General features: G+C 36.8%; 1 protein-coding gene across 36 annotated transcripts in view; it reads right to left on the reverse strand.

Annotated features, from left to right (window-relative positions):
* Window positions 1–16778, reverse strand: part of SORBS2 (sorbin and SH3 domain containing 2) — a 306881-nt gene that overhangs the window by 90775 nt on the left and 199328 nt on the right. For 14 of the 36 annotated variants that reach the window (XM_069492967.1, XM_069492982.1, XM_069492997.1 and 11 more), the window contains one exon: window positions 864–913. The exons of the other annotated variants lie outside the window; for them this stretch is intronic. In XM_069492967.1, the coding sequence (XP_069349068.1) occupies window positions 864–873 (10 nt within the window). In that variant the 5' untranslated portion in view covers window positions 874–913. The remainder of the gene's footprint in view (window positions 1–863; window positions 914–16778) is intronic. 36 annotated transcript variants of the gene reach the window in all.

The raw sequence follows: 16778 nt of genomic DNA on the forward strand, positions 1-16778 counted from the left end.
GTAGGCACTTGGATAAAACAAGAGATAGCAAAAAGCCCACCAGCTTGATGTGAGAGAATATCTTGGCCTATCCTTTCTCCTCTGCCATGGGGCGACTGTCTCAAATAACTTTCCACAATCACTCATAGATAGGAAATGGTATCATTCAAACACAAGTTACAAAATTTCATTGCATAGGTTGCTTTCCCGAATCACTTAATACTATATATTTCAGGGAGGCAAAAGGTAAAGTTATAATGCAAAATATTTCTACTGTGGAAAAAAATTCACATGTACGTAGCATGTATCACAAACACTTTTACAATTAAAATGTGTACGACATAGAGCTCAGAGGCATGGATGTTGTGAAGCTATTTGGAGATATTGTTCTCACATCTGAAAATATAATGCTTATGACTTTATATATATTGTGACTATAGATTAATTAAACGGATTTTGTGTGAAGCTTTAGCACTCTGTCTGCTGACTTTGTCAACATAGTTTGTAGAATGAGGAACATTCTACAAACACTAGAACAACTTGCTTTTGAATTTAGCCTATTTTAAGTGAAGAATTTCAAATGTACACATAGAAACAGCATACTCCCTCTTCCTAGTGTTTACAGGAGTTCATTTCAAAATATGATTAGAGAAAAAGGGAATAAGAGACAGTTGACAGAAAATTCTGCTTTTGACGACTGTAGATTGGAGCACAAATACAAAAAAATAAAGTAATGAATCTAGACCATACACCTAATCAGAAACTCAAAAATCACATTTAAGATCAGCAGAGTGCTAAACTAATGATTTAGGGCCAAGATGATTTTTAGAGAGCAAGGCTAAAGATGAAATTTAAAGAGTTTGAAACTAACAGAGACAGCATACCTGTATTCATTTTGACCTTGGAGGGTTTGTTATTAAAGTCTTCAGTTTTCCTGTAGAAAAAAAACGATGCATAATTTGTTCACTAGCATGTGGAACAAAATATTATTAAAGTGTATTTTTGTTTTTGGTGTACCTATAAATTAATATGACATTATCATAAGTCTATCTAAATCAATAAGGTGGTTTAATAAGGTGGGCAGACTTTATGATTCTGTTCAAATTAAATTTCAATTATTATTGTCCTGTGATCATAAATTTATGTCTTATATTTTTGTTTAACGGTTATTATTAATGGATGAAAATGGAGAAGAGTTTTCACTTTTAAAAATTATATTTCTTTTACAAACATTTATATGAACAGCTTTAGTTCTCTAAATCTGGAAGGATCACTTGTGTCCTCTTCCAGAATTTTAAAAGTTACCCTGATACTTTAAAACCATTGCCTTACACATGGGGGTCAATTTATTACCAAGGAATATGTAATCTGTTTAGTGCATATTTTGAGGACACAGTCCAGAAAGATGAGATTCACCTCTGTTTTTCTTCTAAGACACAAGAAATAGATAGTTACTACAAAGCCCATTTCTGTTCTAGTATTGGACACTGTGCTTTTTCCCAGAGAAATGTTTGATGCATAGCCATCAAGATTAATTCATTAGAAATGGTTGGCGGAATGGTACTTGTCTCAGGAAACAGTTTATATTGTGTATTATTTTATGACATGGGAGATGACTTGGTTCTTTCCCTGGCATATTCTCTTAGCTCATATCTTATTTATCCATGTCCTAAAACCCAAGAGGAAGGGCACACTGATAAGGAAGCAAACCTTCTAAGACAAAGGGCTCCCTGAAAGATGTTTGGCCCTGGCCACGTGGCCTTTGCTCCTGAGTGGGCCTAGTTAAATGTCCATGTCAACTTCCCTAGAACAACACATTCAGTGTTTCCATGCACATTAGCATCTAACATCTGAAACCCCCCAAATTTTATTATACCTTAGGAATGAGTGGCTTAAGGTTGAAATGAAATCACCTGTCATCATCATGTGTCAAGAAAGACTTTTGATAAAAATGCACCCCCCCCCCACCCCTGCCAGTCTCTAAAAAGAGCACTGAATGAGCTTTCTGGCTTTCTTGCTTTTGTTTGTCAAGGTTCTCACCCTCTTCTCCTTTCTAACCATTTTTTTCTGCTCAATTAATCAGCTATTATTTTTTTTCTATGTGGCCATCAAAGTTCACCTCTTATAGAAAGCCTGGCTTTTCTCTGAAATTCTAATAATAAAATCAAAATGTGAACACCAGCTAAAGATAATGATATTTATCTTCTCTCCCGGGGAGGGTAAAATGATGAAATAAAATAGCATAAAAATACACTTAAGTGATATGAATTATAATTATGAACCAAGAGGAGAAGGATTTTATCTTTTTTCCCCTCGAATGAATTACAAATACCTTAGGACTCAATAAATACTGAATCAATGAACATATAGAATTGGTAAAATCACAATATTGATATTCACCCCAATATATTTTTTTAGAGCTACAAACTGAAAAGAATATAGATGCTATCCTTACAAGGTAGTGTTTCACTTTTGGTAGCCTGTTTGTGTTCAGTGTCACAGTCTTGCCCGTCAGCCCTGGGACAACCTGCAGCGCAGGGGACGCTGGGCAGGAACAATACTCAGCTCTGCCACGCCAGAACTGAGTGTCTGCTGTGTTACGTGAATTCTTCAATCATATTACACAGGCCAATTGACTTTGAAAAGTGATTGAGGGAAATTTTATTATAATGGATTTTATCTCTTATTTTTCAGTGTTTACAAATAGACCCATTTCTGTTTGCTTTCGTTTGTTTGTTTGTTACCAGAATTACAGGGAAAAAAATGTGGCATATTTCTAAAAACTCAACTTGGTAGCTTTAATACCGCCTGTATTGAAGGGATACCAGTGAAACCAGGGAAGAAGGCGGTGGCCAGGGCAGGAGCTTTGAGAAAGCTCCTACAAACATATTTATTTTAATCTCTCAGTAGCAAAGCTCCTAATATGTTAACCTTAAATGGACAAAATAAATGGAAAAGAAAAGCCTCAGGGGATGTCTGTGACCAAGGCTGAGGCTTGGTCTAAAAACAAGAAGGGATAAACAATCCCCAGAAAATGAGGATTGTAAGGACATTTCCCGAATTCAACCTCATCACTCCTTTTGGAACTAGGCAGCACTATGTTTAAAACTGCTTTAGGTTTTAAAACTGAATGACAAAGACAGTATTTGGGTTGGAATAATACCAATTGATAAAGAAACCATCAAACACAGAAGGAAGGTTAACTCGCAGAATACAAAACCTGCTAATACAAAATTATAATGTTTATATACCAAGTTAGAGAACTAATTATCAACATTTGTTTGAATTCAAATGCAGATATTTACAAAACATCTGACACTCAAAAAGTAAAATAGGATTAACAAGAACAAAGAAAGGCGCCACAAATCCTTGAGCTTTTCACTTTTAAAGTGATGTATCCTGTTACTTATAAATGTAATTTGTGAGGTTTTTTAACTTCCCATTGTTTTAGATGTCAAAATGTGAAATGACTAACTTCCTAATCAGGCAAGACATTTTCCATGTTGCTAAAAGAAGAGCCCCAGTGACAGAGCTCTCGAGAAGAACCTGAAACTGAAAGGCTTCTTGGGTGACTAATAAAAATGCATGATTCTGTTTCCATTATTTGTACTGAAGCCATTAACAAATCCACAACTGAGAACTCTTTTTAGACAATTTAAACTAAAGCGAATCGAATCTCTTTTGTTCTGTTCTGAAAAAGTGTCCTTGATTGTGCTTACATAACAAGCACAGATTATTCTGCAAGGCATCAAATTCCTAGAGTGTTTGCATGCTACTAGAAGAAGACAGTATTTCAAGTATTCTCTTAAGCTGGAATTGAACCGGGGCCAAGACTAGGAACACTGACCACAAAATTCAGACTACCTTGAACCTTAGCAGGCAGCCCACAGAGCAAAGAACTCTCTGTCCATTAAGGTGTCAAAATGATTTTCAATAGGTGGTGTGGGGCTGTATTTACTTAAGTGCAATTCTTGTCCAAGTTTTATATAAAAAGTAATTTTATATGTGTCCTAATTTGTGATAGCAATGGATTTGTTTTACATATGGGTCAGAGTAGCCTTCATTGCCAATATACATATGGCAATAGATTGTGTTGATTGTTTGTACATGGCTGTAAACATGACTTTGAGCCTATAGTCTTTTAATTCTGTTTGAATTTCTTTTGCTTATCAGATATCTCATTTTTTTTTTTTTTGGTATGGATCAGAGCAGTCTTTGTTCTCAATATGCATAGGAGAATAGATGGGGGAATTTAACTTTTGAATGAGGATCCTAAGAAGCTTGGCCATGCATGGGCACCAACGTGCCTTTTTGCCTGTGGTCTCATAATTCTGCTTGAATTCTTTTGGTTATCAGGCATCCCATTCTGAAGAGGAGCAGAGGCAAAATCCCTTTCCCAGCTTTGCCTAAGAATTCTGTGTAAGTCATTTTATTTTTGGAGATCTGAATTTAAGCACTAAGATCATCTGTAAAACTAGAGGACTAAATTTTAGCTCAGTTAATGTGAGGAGTTGCGCAAAAGATTTTTCTACTGAATAACTTTAAGCCAAGGAAATGCCATGGTTATTTTGAAATTAATCTATTCACAGGTCACATATTTTCAGAAGAAAGGACACATAGATGGTCTAAGTGGTAGGAAAACATTGTAGGATGTTAGTTTTTTTTAGAGATATATTTAAAACACAAGAATAAAAGTATGATGTATATAAAGGTCAGGCATCAGATTTTAACCTGAATTTACTTATTTACTTTGAAATGGGACAGTGTGTACCACTCTTTCTGAATAAACTGCCCTAAGTGATCAATATGTCAATGCCCTCCCCCCGACTGTGTTAAGATTAGAAGTATTCATAAATGCCAAATGATTTTACTTTTCAATTGTAGTCAAGTGATTTAATTCCGGTTGACATTTATCTTTACTTATCTTTTCCAATATGTCAACATGCTGCTTTGAGATATTCACGGGAAAACTCCAAGTAGCTTATTTTGTCCTTTGCAGTCCCTGAGTTTAGAAACGTAAGAATCCACCTCCACCCCTTTTCTGAATAGTTTCTCTAAATTGGCTGCCAGTATATGACAACAACTCAGAGACTCCTCTGCCCCTGTGGGTGGTACAAAAAATCATCATGGTCAGTAGGAAGGGCATGATTTATTGTTCATTCTCATAAAACATTAAATCCCTCTCTACATTCCTGAGCTAATGGTGCCTGAAAATGGTCTTTAGTATTCAGGAACCAAATTATCCACAGCATTTATTCATGTATACTGAGGTCAGAACATACTCAACATCATTTCTAGGAACAGGGAGAAATCATTACCACAAATAGTAAAGAAACGAGAATATGAGGCTATTGATTATGTTTATAAGAATATCTAAAAGTATTCTTTTCAATTAGACCAAATTTCCTGATACCTGGAAAAATTTCCTGAAAAAAGAGCACTATATGACTTTTAAGGAGACTAATAATTTTCCTTTTGAGATTTTATGATGCAAGCTGTTCAAAATATTTATAGATTTTCCCTCAAGACTATGTGGGTTAGAAGTCAACCACCTGGTAAATGATTCTGTCTTTCTGATGTTATTCCAAAGCCTCATAAGCCAGCGAATCACTCTATTTCTTTTTGCTTTAAATGGTCACGTGACTTAATATTGCTCCAGCATCTTGCTGTCATGGTGTTCCTTACTTTGATATTGTAATCCTTAAGGATAATTACAGGATACATCTAAATACTTACAACTGCACCTTTTTTCTAAGACAAAGTCATCTGTTCAACTTGATGGTATAATACAAGGAGAATGCCATTGGCTTATATTATGTAAATCAAAAGCCAAAAGGTTTCCTAATGAAAATAAACCAGATCCCCAATGGATTTTTTTTATCCCCCACCCCCACCAAGAGCAAACCATCCCCAATCCGGCAAACTGGTATTATTCCCATCCACCAATATTTCAAATATTTTGAAGCAGACTTTTATCTTTGATTGAGTCTAAAGAAGATAATCTAGACTTTCCTGAAAATACATGGAGCATTCCTGTATTGCTTTAGACTGAAGCAGGACACATGGTTTATTCAGTTGATTTATATGGATTCTCCCATCTCCCAACGATCCCACCCCCAACTTAGCAACACGTTGGAATTGAAAAGGAATTCTACTTTCCAGGCAGCTTTTCTTTCTTCCTTAAACAGATCCTTCTTTAAGCTGAGAACACCCCACCCCCCGCCATTGCATTAAACAAGAAAAGACAGACCTGCCTCCTGGCCTAGCTATAGTCCGTGCTGCTGGATTTCAGGGAAAGTGACATTAAAATGGTGTGATGATTAGCGTTTCTAAAAAAATCTTTCCTATTATCTTTGGCAGCTTATAGCCCAAAGTGATGGCTGGAGGAAAAGGATGTCTATAAAATGTCACATAATGAATTGTGTGACAAATTGCAGAGGGATAACATCCTGATGCAGCCCATTCCTGCTTAGCTCACTGAGACAAATTGTCTCCCTCTTCTCACCATTGCACTGCACACAATTCTATTTCGAGGAGAAAATATTTGATCTTAAAGAATCAATTTTAAAAAATTTTATGCTTTGCTAAGTTTCCCACTACTGTTAATTTTAAAATCTTCCATTTGAATTTTTATGTATTGATATACAAAAATCATCTGATATCCAAAGAAATTATGTCATCTAATTTAGTTTTGCACATTTCATACTTAAAATGTAAGTGAAAGTGAGCAGTAGATGCCCTGGTAGGAATAGAGGAGTATCCATGTGTATTTTATTTTTTTAAATTCCAGCTTCTGAAAGGGACTTTGGATCAGTCACCTCACTTTAAAGGTTAGACATTTGAGGATGAGATAAATGACTGCCCCAAGATTAAATATAATAGTAAACAAGCTGACACAAGATGCTTCTCTCTCTGGACTCTTGGCAAACAATAGGCATCCTCCGTTATGGAGACTTAATATGTCATTTGAAATAATCAGGACCATTCCCTTCAAAACATTACAGTCCGGTGCTTAATTGAGTGCTCAATCATAGGAGGCAGGGTTAGGGAAAAGAACGAAATACCAGGAGACAGTGTGGTAGAAGACTAAACTGTCTGATGGGTAAAACAGGAGCTATTAACAGAATCATGTAGCTATTCTTCTAAGGCTAATAGAGAAATACTGGTTGCTTATGACAAGGATTCCTTTTGCCCAATTACTGCGCAAGTCCAAATGCAAAGTGTTACTCAGATTTTCTAAGTCCAGACCAATAGCTATTGTTATTTTTTCTGAATACCTCAGAATTTTAAGTTAATAGGTATGTTTATTTTAAATTATTTTCATGGTAATTTTTTTGGTGAAATGACTACAGTTAAATAATCCTGCTTATTGTTAATTAACTATTAAAGAAACAGCCATTTTTCTTCTGATTGAATGCACCTGTTTCCTGAACACCTGAAATAATATTTATATAACTTAGCATTGTGAAAGTTTGTTGTTGTGTACTGTCAGTATTATTATAAACTTGTGTTTATATATGTCTCAGATCTACAATGGTGAAACCCCACCTGCCATGTGGAATTTGAATTTTGGAGATGTGTAGAGTTTTTCTCTAATTTGTTCTTTTAATCTTAAAATTTAAATAATACATTGCTTACAAAGTTTATCCAGAGTGAAAATGAATCTTAAATCACCTCATGTATACCTTAAGGTAATTTGACTCATTTTAAACAATCCAAAAAAGGAAATAATGGGCCAATGGGGGAAAATACTGTCTTTGAAGAAAACACTTTAAATTTATTAAAAATTGAAAACTCTTGAGATTTCTGTTGAACAGTGGACACTTTATTATACTATTCTTGTGGACATAATGAAAATATGTACTAAACGTGAAAGTGTTAGGTAGAATCATAAGTGAACGGAAACTCATTTTTGGGAGTGCCTTTTTCTGGCTGTTTGCCTTTAACATTTTTATTTTAGGGAAAAAATAGAGTGGCATGCTTACTGATTCTACAAAAGGAATACACACGAGAGAAGAATAGGTAGAAAGACGATTTTGAGGCTGAATTAAACTTTAACAGGGATACATATGAAATCTTGCAACTTGGCTAAACTAAATTTCATGATTAGGTTGAAGAGATTGTGCTTCTCAAAAATTTATACAAAATAAGTGTAGGGGTTTCAGCAGACCGTGAGCTCAGTGGGATATAATTGTTCAAAAAATATAATTAAAACAATGTATAAATGAACAGTGGTTGTATAAATCAGAGAAGATTGGGATCCCACTTTACTTTTTAAATCTATTTTCTTGTTTTGTTTTTTTGAGACAGGGTCTTGCTCTGTCACCTAGGTTAGAGTGCAGTGGCATCATCATAGCTCACTGCAGCCTCCAACTCCTGGGCTCAGGTGATCCTCCTGCCTCAGCCTCCCGAGTAGCTGGGACTACAGTCATATGCCACCATACCCAGATAATTATTTTAAAAAATCATTTTGTAGAGATGGGGTCTCACTGTGTTGCCCAGGCTGGTCTCAACCTTCTGGCCTCAGTCTCCCAAAGTCCCGGGGTTACAGGCATGAGCCACTGTGCCTGGCCATGATCCCATTTTAATGGTCATATTGGGTCCCAGTTGCCGCACTTGTAAAATTTCTTCCTTATATGTTGTCCACAAGCCAGACTGGCATGAACTGGAGTCTCTACCCAGGCTGTGGAGGCTGTCACTGCCTGCTGAAGGGGAGGCCAGGTGAGGTCACAGAGCCATATGGGGGAAGCACCTTGGTCAACTGCCAGGTGGGTATTATTAGTAGCAAGAAGGAAAATCATTGACATGTACTCAAGGGTTTTTGTTGTTGTTGTTTTGCTTTTTTCATTCCAGGGAACTCATCTGAGTGGCCCTTAGAGCTAATGCTCTCAAATAACCCAAATTTATATTTTGAATTGACAAGAAGACACCATGGTTGTCAATTGCAACTAGAAGCTTCAATTTTCCCTTAAGATGTACCTGAATTTAAGGAACATGACATCCAAATGAGACTTTCTCAATGCTGGGTTTTTAACAGTCTGGTTTACTACTCTCATCAGGAAGAATGAAACTAGTCCATTCTAGAAGCAAGTGTTTTAAGATCTTTGAATTGTACAACAAACTGGGATTTGATATCTATTGCCCGTTTGTTCAGCAAAATTCCAACCCAAATGACCTCACTTCTAGTTCTTACCCAAGGCACATGTTCCCAGCATTCTTCAATTTTTATACCTAATATAGTCCTTCATACCCTGCCACTATTTAAAGCTAAAACTTTCACTCAATCCACCAAAAATAGGCAAGGAAAACAACACACAAATTTATACCTAAACTGTAGAGAACAGTGAAATTTATTTGAACAAAGTTTTTAACGTTTCATGACACCCTTACTTATATGACATGGTAGCTAAATCTAGAAATGGTTGGAACAGTCTTTAAGAAGATTGGAGGGCATATTTTCACATACATAATTAAATCTTATTTAATCTGATCTTTATTAGCCATTTTCTCTTTTTTAGATGTAGCAAAAAACTCTCAACTTTCTTCCATTTATCCTGGACCTTTGCAGCTCTTGGAAAAGCAGAAGAGATTTGCTCTTAACTTCCCAACTGCATGAGGACATGAACTTTTCCAGGGCAGCCTGGGTTCATCTCCAAGGTAGGCTGCTACTGAGGCCAGGGGTCATAAGTAACCCTACAGACCCAACCTTCTTCTTGTTCACATGGACTCTAGCCAGGCACTCAGAGGCTGTAATACTTCAGGTCTACAGGAGGAGAATGTGTCTGCCTAGACATCCCCATGGCAGGAATCTGATACACACTGACTCCACTGCCATATTGTCTTTTAAAATGGAGAGTAAAAGCATTTCCTCATCTATGTCGCAGTATATTTGGTAATGAAAACCCAGAAACTGTGTTGTAACCATGTGTTACACTGAGTGATTCTAGCTGAACATGCTTGAGGGAAATGATCATTTTTATACAGTACATAGAAAATTTCCAGTCTGAATATTATTGTTTGGATGTTGGCTGTCTGTCTTTCCTGTTTCAGGGTTGAGGGTAAGAAAATGTCACTCACATTGGGTAGGGGCAAAAGAAAATTGATGGGCCAAAAAATTAGCAACTTTCTTTTTTGTGGGATTTGCAATCTACACACATTGTCTTAGTCCACTTGTGTTGCTATAAAGGAATACCTGAGGCTGGGTAATTTATAAAGAAAAGAGGTTTGTTTGGCTCACAGTTCTGTGGGCTGTAGGAGAAGCATGGTGCCAGCATCTGCTCAGCTTCTGGTGAGGGCCTCAGGCAGTTTCCACTGCTGTGCAGAGATCACACGGCAAGAGAGGAAGCTAGAGAAAGGGGGAAAGTGCCAGGCTCTTTTTAACAACCTGGTCTCAGGGGCACCTTGCATGGTAACTAATAGCATGAGAACTCACTCTCCCTCTCCCAGGGAGGGCATTAATCTATTCATGAGGGATCCGCCCCCATGACCCAAACACCCCCAAGAAAGCTCCACCTCCACCATTGGAGATCACATTTCAACATGAGATTTGGAGGAGTCAAATATCCAAACCATAGAGCACATTAATAACTATTATAGGATGTGACAGAGTCAGGGTTCAACAATTAGGTTTTAGGGAACTTTCAGGAACATGCTCTTTACATTACATTTTTTCTGGTACTAAAGTGGGTATCAGTATCAATCCCTGCATGTGAAGGTGTGCTTGGGCAAATCACTTCTATGAGTCTGAGTTTTCAAATTTAAAAACACGAAAGACTTGATTTAAAATACACAAGCATATAAGGCCTTTTGGTAGTCTGAAATTTTGCAAAATCTATAAAAGGTTATAGTTAGTCAACAAATATTTATTGAACTTTAATGTGCAAACCACGGTGCTTACTATCAGGATTGTATATATGGAGCAGAACTGGAAGTCAATATTTTTAATGGTTCATTTGCATATTAAAATTCAGAAGAAAGAGACTGTTATCTGTATTTCTGATAGCAGCAGCACTAGGTAGGATATGTATTTAACATGAGTCCAAGCCATCATCCAAGGCTGTCTTCCTCATAGCTGCCTAGTTTACTTAACTCCAGAAATAAGATCCAGAGAATTATCTATGTACAACATGTCTTCCCATATTATCTCAAGTGCCTTTGCACTGAGAATCTCAATTTTAGAATTTGATCATTCCTAAAATAAGATCCACTTTGCAAATGTACACCAAAACAAACAGACAAAGCTTCAGTCCAAAAATTATCATTACCTTTTTAAAGCTTGTTTTCATCATGGGTTTTGAAAGGGACATTGAGGATGACAAGAATTATTGATTTTTTTTTTGTATTCTATTAGAATTTACGATAAAAAAGGTCTTTAAAACATAAACTACCAATGCAGTTTGGTATTCCAAATGCTACATTCTTTTGCATAGTTCCTACTTTAAAGTCTGTTGACTTTTGACTAAAAACTATAAGCACATTGTATTCCTAACCAATGTTTTCATCACATTTTCTTATTGGCTGAATCAGTCATGTTATCACTTGCTAAATTACAACAGCATGGGAAGTACGATGACATTTCAAATTATTTTTCATGTGGATTACTGTTGTTCCCTGCTTTGGTTACTGTTGAACATTTTGGCATCAGGCTCACAAACAATTGCCAAAGTCTATGACCCACAAAAGCTTCAATCAGCCTGCTCCTGATTTCAGAAGTTTTAGAATGTTTATTTAACATAAACTATAATTTAATATGCCTATTCTACTGTGTGATAAATGTACTATTAAAATGATTGAGAAGGACAATCTGAATTAGAAAGAAGTATGAATTATGAAATGTTTATGAAGAAACAATTTATTTTCCTTCAAAAATATAGATTAACTCTAGGCCCAGGAAATAATGCCAGAAATGAATCCTTCGTCTTGGTTTAATGAATACATAAGAATGATTTATAAATATAACATCAATTTATATGCAGTAAATGCTTTAAAAAGGCTAATTTTAGTATTTATGCTAACATTTTGCTTAAAAATCTAGCTTTTAATATCCTCAAAAGTAAAGGCAGCCTAGACTCTCACTGAATTATTCCAATTTCTAAATTGGCATGTCTAAGTTATAATTCAAACATATCTCATATTTATTTTCCATTTCATGTTCAGTTCATGATATTCCCCTCTCCCCAAACTTCACCCCATTTTTCCAGCATTTCCCACTTCAAAGAGTGGTATCATTCATTCATTATTTAATTCATTAATCAAAAAGTTTGAGAGCTTCAGGCATTGTGTAAGCCACAACCTGGGGTTCACCCGGGTCATTTCCCTCTCCCTCGACTCTATATGTTTTGAGAAGTGAAACTAGAAACATTTAGCTCTGGAATAGGGTAATATGCTCCTATCTACAGTTCCTTTGGCCAAGAGACTTGGGTATAAGAGAGAAGCATTTCCAGTCCTTTTGGTTTTACACATGTCAGATACATAGATCAGGCACAGAGTGGGGGATTTGGGAATGTATGACCAGCTCAGGCTGGTGCAGGGGCTGGTACTGCTGCTTCATGTTCCCATGACAGCAGTGAACACTGCATGGATGATCTTCCAGTGGTATACTGGTAGGGGCAGAGGATGGACAAAAGTGGGAGAAAAAGCAGTATGTGCATGCACACACACACGTGTGCACAGCACACACACAGTCTGTGTTCCCTGCCTTGTTTTCTCAAAGGCCACTTGTTGGTGAAGATTTTTATCTTCCTGGCTCAGTATATGACCAACTACAAGTTGGCAGATGGTAAAGCCTCAAAGAAATAGCCATATCACTTTTGTCCATATTTGTTATCCAATCCTCCCCTTTCCTCAGCAAAAGACACTTTAGGAATACGCTCTTTGAGATGGATTATTTAAATACTGGACATGTTCATTACAAAAGTAATTTAAAGTTTAATATTAATACAGTCTTTATGCATACACTACTGGGATTTTTTTCTCAGCTTTTTTTCACAGCTACACTCTCAGCCCCTAACAATATCTAATACGTAGTGTTTACTCAGTAAATATTTATAGAATGAAGATGTTATCATTTACAGACATGATGGAATGATTGCTGTTGTACAATAGTTTGTCAGGGAGACAGAACAGGGAAAGAAGCTTGAAGATTCCTGTCATTTGCCCATTACATTCCACCCCTTGGCTCTTACTAGCTACCTGGGGCCTCCTTCCAAGTTCTTGCTGGGCATCTTGATGTAATGGTGTCCCTAGATGTTTACAATGTCTTCTGGCATATGTCTCTGAGGACTCCCTAGAGGATTTAGAAGTATCAGGCTAAAAAAATCTATCCTCATTCCTGAAAACCACTGATCAATGTTGAAATTAATGGAGCCAATATTTTGGCAGTTGGCAAGATGGTTTTGTTTGAAGTGTGAAGTGCCTTTAAGAAGTTATTTTGGAGTTTTGACTACTAGCAGTAGTCATGAAAATGCTATGCTTACAACAGTGATTTGATCAATTCTAAATCACTGAGTTATAACATACATTTTAAACAAAAGCATCTTTACTGTTGAATCTTAAACATTGACATCACCTGTGATTTAGTTTTTCCAAGAGAAGACTAATAAAAATATTCATTTTAGAAAAACCCTCAGTGCATAAGCTGTTTATATCCATCATACTACTCCATATCCCAACCAAAATCAGATCCACAAAAAGAAAACAAGCAATGCCTTGATTCTTTTATCTTTTAATTATTTGTAATATAACATAAGTGAAATTGACTGTAGCAATGGAAATTGATTGTTGTGACTTTGAGGGAGGTGTGTCTGAAGGATACACAACTGCATAAATAATAGTCCTTGGTGCATGACAAAGTCATGCATATTCCCTCCCCTTCCCTTCTATCACTAAACATCTACACACTCACCATTTAAAGCAAAAGGTAGACCTTTATGAGAACTTATGTCTAACCAGATATAAAGCACATAACGGCATCTGTTTACTTTGCGAGGATCAAAGTCATCATCAGAATCACCCTTCATGGCTCCATGAATTTTTTTTTATTTCAGCATATTATGGGGGTACAAAAATTTAGGTTACATATATTGCTCTTGCTTCCCCCTCCCCACCCCAAGTCAGAGCTTCAAGTGTGTCCATCCCCTAGACAGTGTGCATCACACTCATTATGTATGTATACACCCATCTGCCCCCCCATCTGCCCGACACCTGATTAATGTTATTCCTAAATGTGCTCTTAGGTGATGATCAGTGAAACCAATTTGATGGTGAGTACATGTGGTGCTTATTTTTCATTCTTGGGATACTTCACTTAGTAGAATGGGTTCCAGCTCGATCCAGGAAAATACAAGAGGTGCTATATCACCATTGTTTCTTATAGCTGAGTAATACTCCATGGTATACATATACCACTTTATTAATCCACTCATGCTTTGATGGGCATCCTGATTCTGAACAATTAGTCTCAAGAGGAAGAAGAATGAACGCTCAGAAGGGTGAGTCATATTTTAGTTATAATCACAGGAACACTCAACAATGAAATCATTTTATTTAGCTGAATGAATTTTATAAAAAGTAAATTACTTCATATACATTTGGTATAAGGCGAATTAGGTATTTTGAGTTTTCCCTTGAATTATCTCATCTATTATTTTCACCCCTCATCATGCCTGCTTCCATTGGTCACCCATCCCAGAGCTCTCCTGGTCATGCTATTAGTAATAAAACAGGAAATTGGGAAGAAATGTGGTTCTGATAACCTTCATGCCATTAAGGCAAGGGGAAAAGGTCTCACAAAAGGTAATACTTGAAAAGTGAGCATCTTTCTAAGATATGAGTGAAATGTTTTCAAGACAGTTTAACGCCATCTTTATCATTGCTTTTATAGTCTACTGTCTTTTAAAATATGCATTAGAATATTATTTCTGGATCTCCAATCTTTAGCTACATCTACTTCCATATGTGAATGTATGTATGTATCTCTCTCTTTCTCTTTTTCTCCATACAGATTTTCAATATATATCAATACTTAAAATACGTCAGAGATGATTTTGTATAAACTTGAATCCTTCTTCCTTTGTCAAAAATTTCAATTCAGCTCTTGTGAACCAGAGAGCTCTTCAACATTTTTTAATTAATAAAAGGCAACTAAATTTACAATAAATGAACTTATATTTTGCTGAAATTAAATGGCAGATTTCAAAGAAAGACTAATCTTTGATATTAGGGTAGAAATAATTATTGGTGACTTTTTTCCTCCAATTTTCCAAGTGTTGGTAATGCATTTTGTTACTTTAAAAATGCATTTTTGTTACTTTCTGAATGAAATAAAATAGCACACAAGTAAATCATAGCCTGCATATTGTATTTAACACCTTACATTAAAAAAAATGCATCCCTGTGATAGGGCAGAAAAATTGACCTACTCTTCCCTAAACATAAACCTTCATGCTCCCTTTAATACCTTTCATAATCTCAAAATCTTATTGTCCGTATCTAGCCCCCACTCATTTGCTTGAAGTTAGTTCAAGCCCCCCCTACCTCCCCACCCCCCGGACACCCCCGCACGTGGACATCACTGCACAGTGCTGTTCCTCTGACTGGATCACAAACACTTACATTTCTGACGTCACTCAACCTTGTATGTGCATTGTCTTAAGGGGAGAGACAAAGTCACTCAAAGTTTGGGGCCTCAGTTTCCTCATCTGTACAATGGGGGGCACCAGACAACTAAATTATGTTAATCCGACGTCTGTAACTCTTCTTCCCAAGGCTGAAAGTCCCTAGTAATATTTTAGCTTGGCTTTCACTAAACTTCCCTAACTCAGAGATCTTCCAACCTAAAGGAGGAGATACAGCGTGCTCCCGTACAGAACAAGGCTGTGGATGCCTTGTTGCTCCTCCTCTTGGGGCATAAAATAGCACTCTAGTGGCCAAGAGGCAGGAAAGTGTTCAAACTGACTCAAAGTTCAAAGTGTTCAAACTTGTTACTTTTGTGATTTAAAAAAAAAAAATCAATCGACTATGTCTGAACACTTAGGCTTTATATTCGATCTGCACTGACCCCACATTTTCCAGATGGCTTGAATGTGTTTCCCCCTATTTGCTACTTAGGTTCTTCTTTCCCACATGATGCCAGTGTTTGTAGCATGGTCATTAGAGGCCAGTGCTGAAATGGTTTTTGTTTTTTGTTTTCTGTATGAGCTACACAGTTGCTTTCATGCTGTAGGAGCGGGAGCTCCTGTCTTACACCAGTTTCAGAGCTTGTGTCACGTATGAGCCGTGGCTGCTGGTGGCAAAAGAAGAGCACAGGTCAGCCCACTGCCCACGCTGCACAGGAGGCGAGTGGCGCATGGTCAGGGGACGCACAGAGGTGCGCCCCATGGGGCGTAGAGAACCCAGCTTTACGGGAAAGCACTGTGTGCTTTCGCGGATGCACAACCAAGTCATAGCTCTATCAGGAAACTGCAAATAAACACGTCCAAATCACAAAGATCCTATTAATTAGGTATTTGGACTAATTGTAAACCAACTTACTGCCTTCTGTAATTAAATAAGATAGTAATTTTATAAAAGAACCAGACAACATTTTAAGGCAGATTTTTAGTTCCCAAGTTCAATTAAAGCAATTTATAGGAATGTATAGGTTTAACCAAAGTTTCACATCTCACGGTCTCTTGCTGTACAGCATCATCCAAGTGAGCTCTAAGGGTCAGAGCGTCCACAAAAATTGCAGAGCAAGTGAAGCACATCTTTGATGTCCAACCGTCTCTTTTCTGTGTTTTCACTTCCCATCATCTTTTTGC

Source organism: Eulemur rufifrons, chromosome 18 (genome assembly GCF_041146395.1).
Source record: "Eulemur rufifrons isolate Redbay chromosome 18, OSU_ERuf_1, whole genome shotgun sequence".
Taxonomy (NCBI): Eukaryota; Metazoa; Chordata; class Mammalia; order Primates; family Lemuridae; genus Eulemur; species Eulemur rufifrons.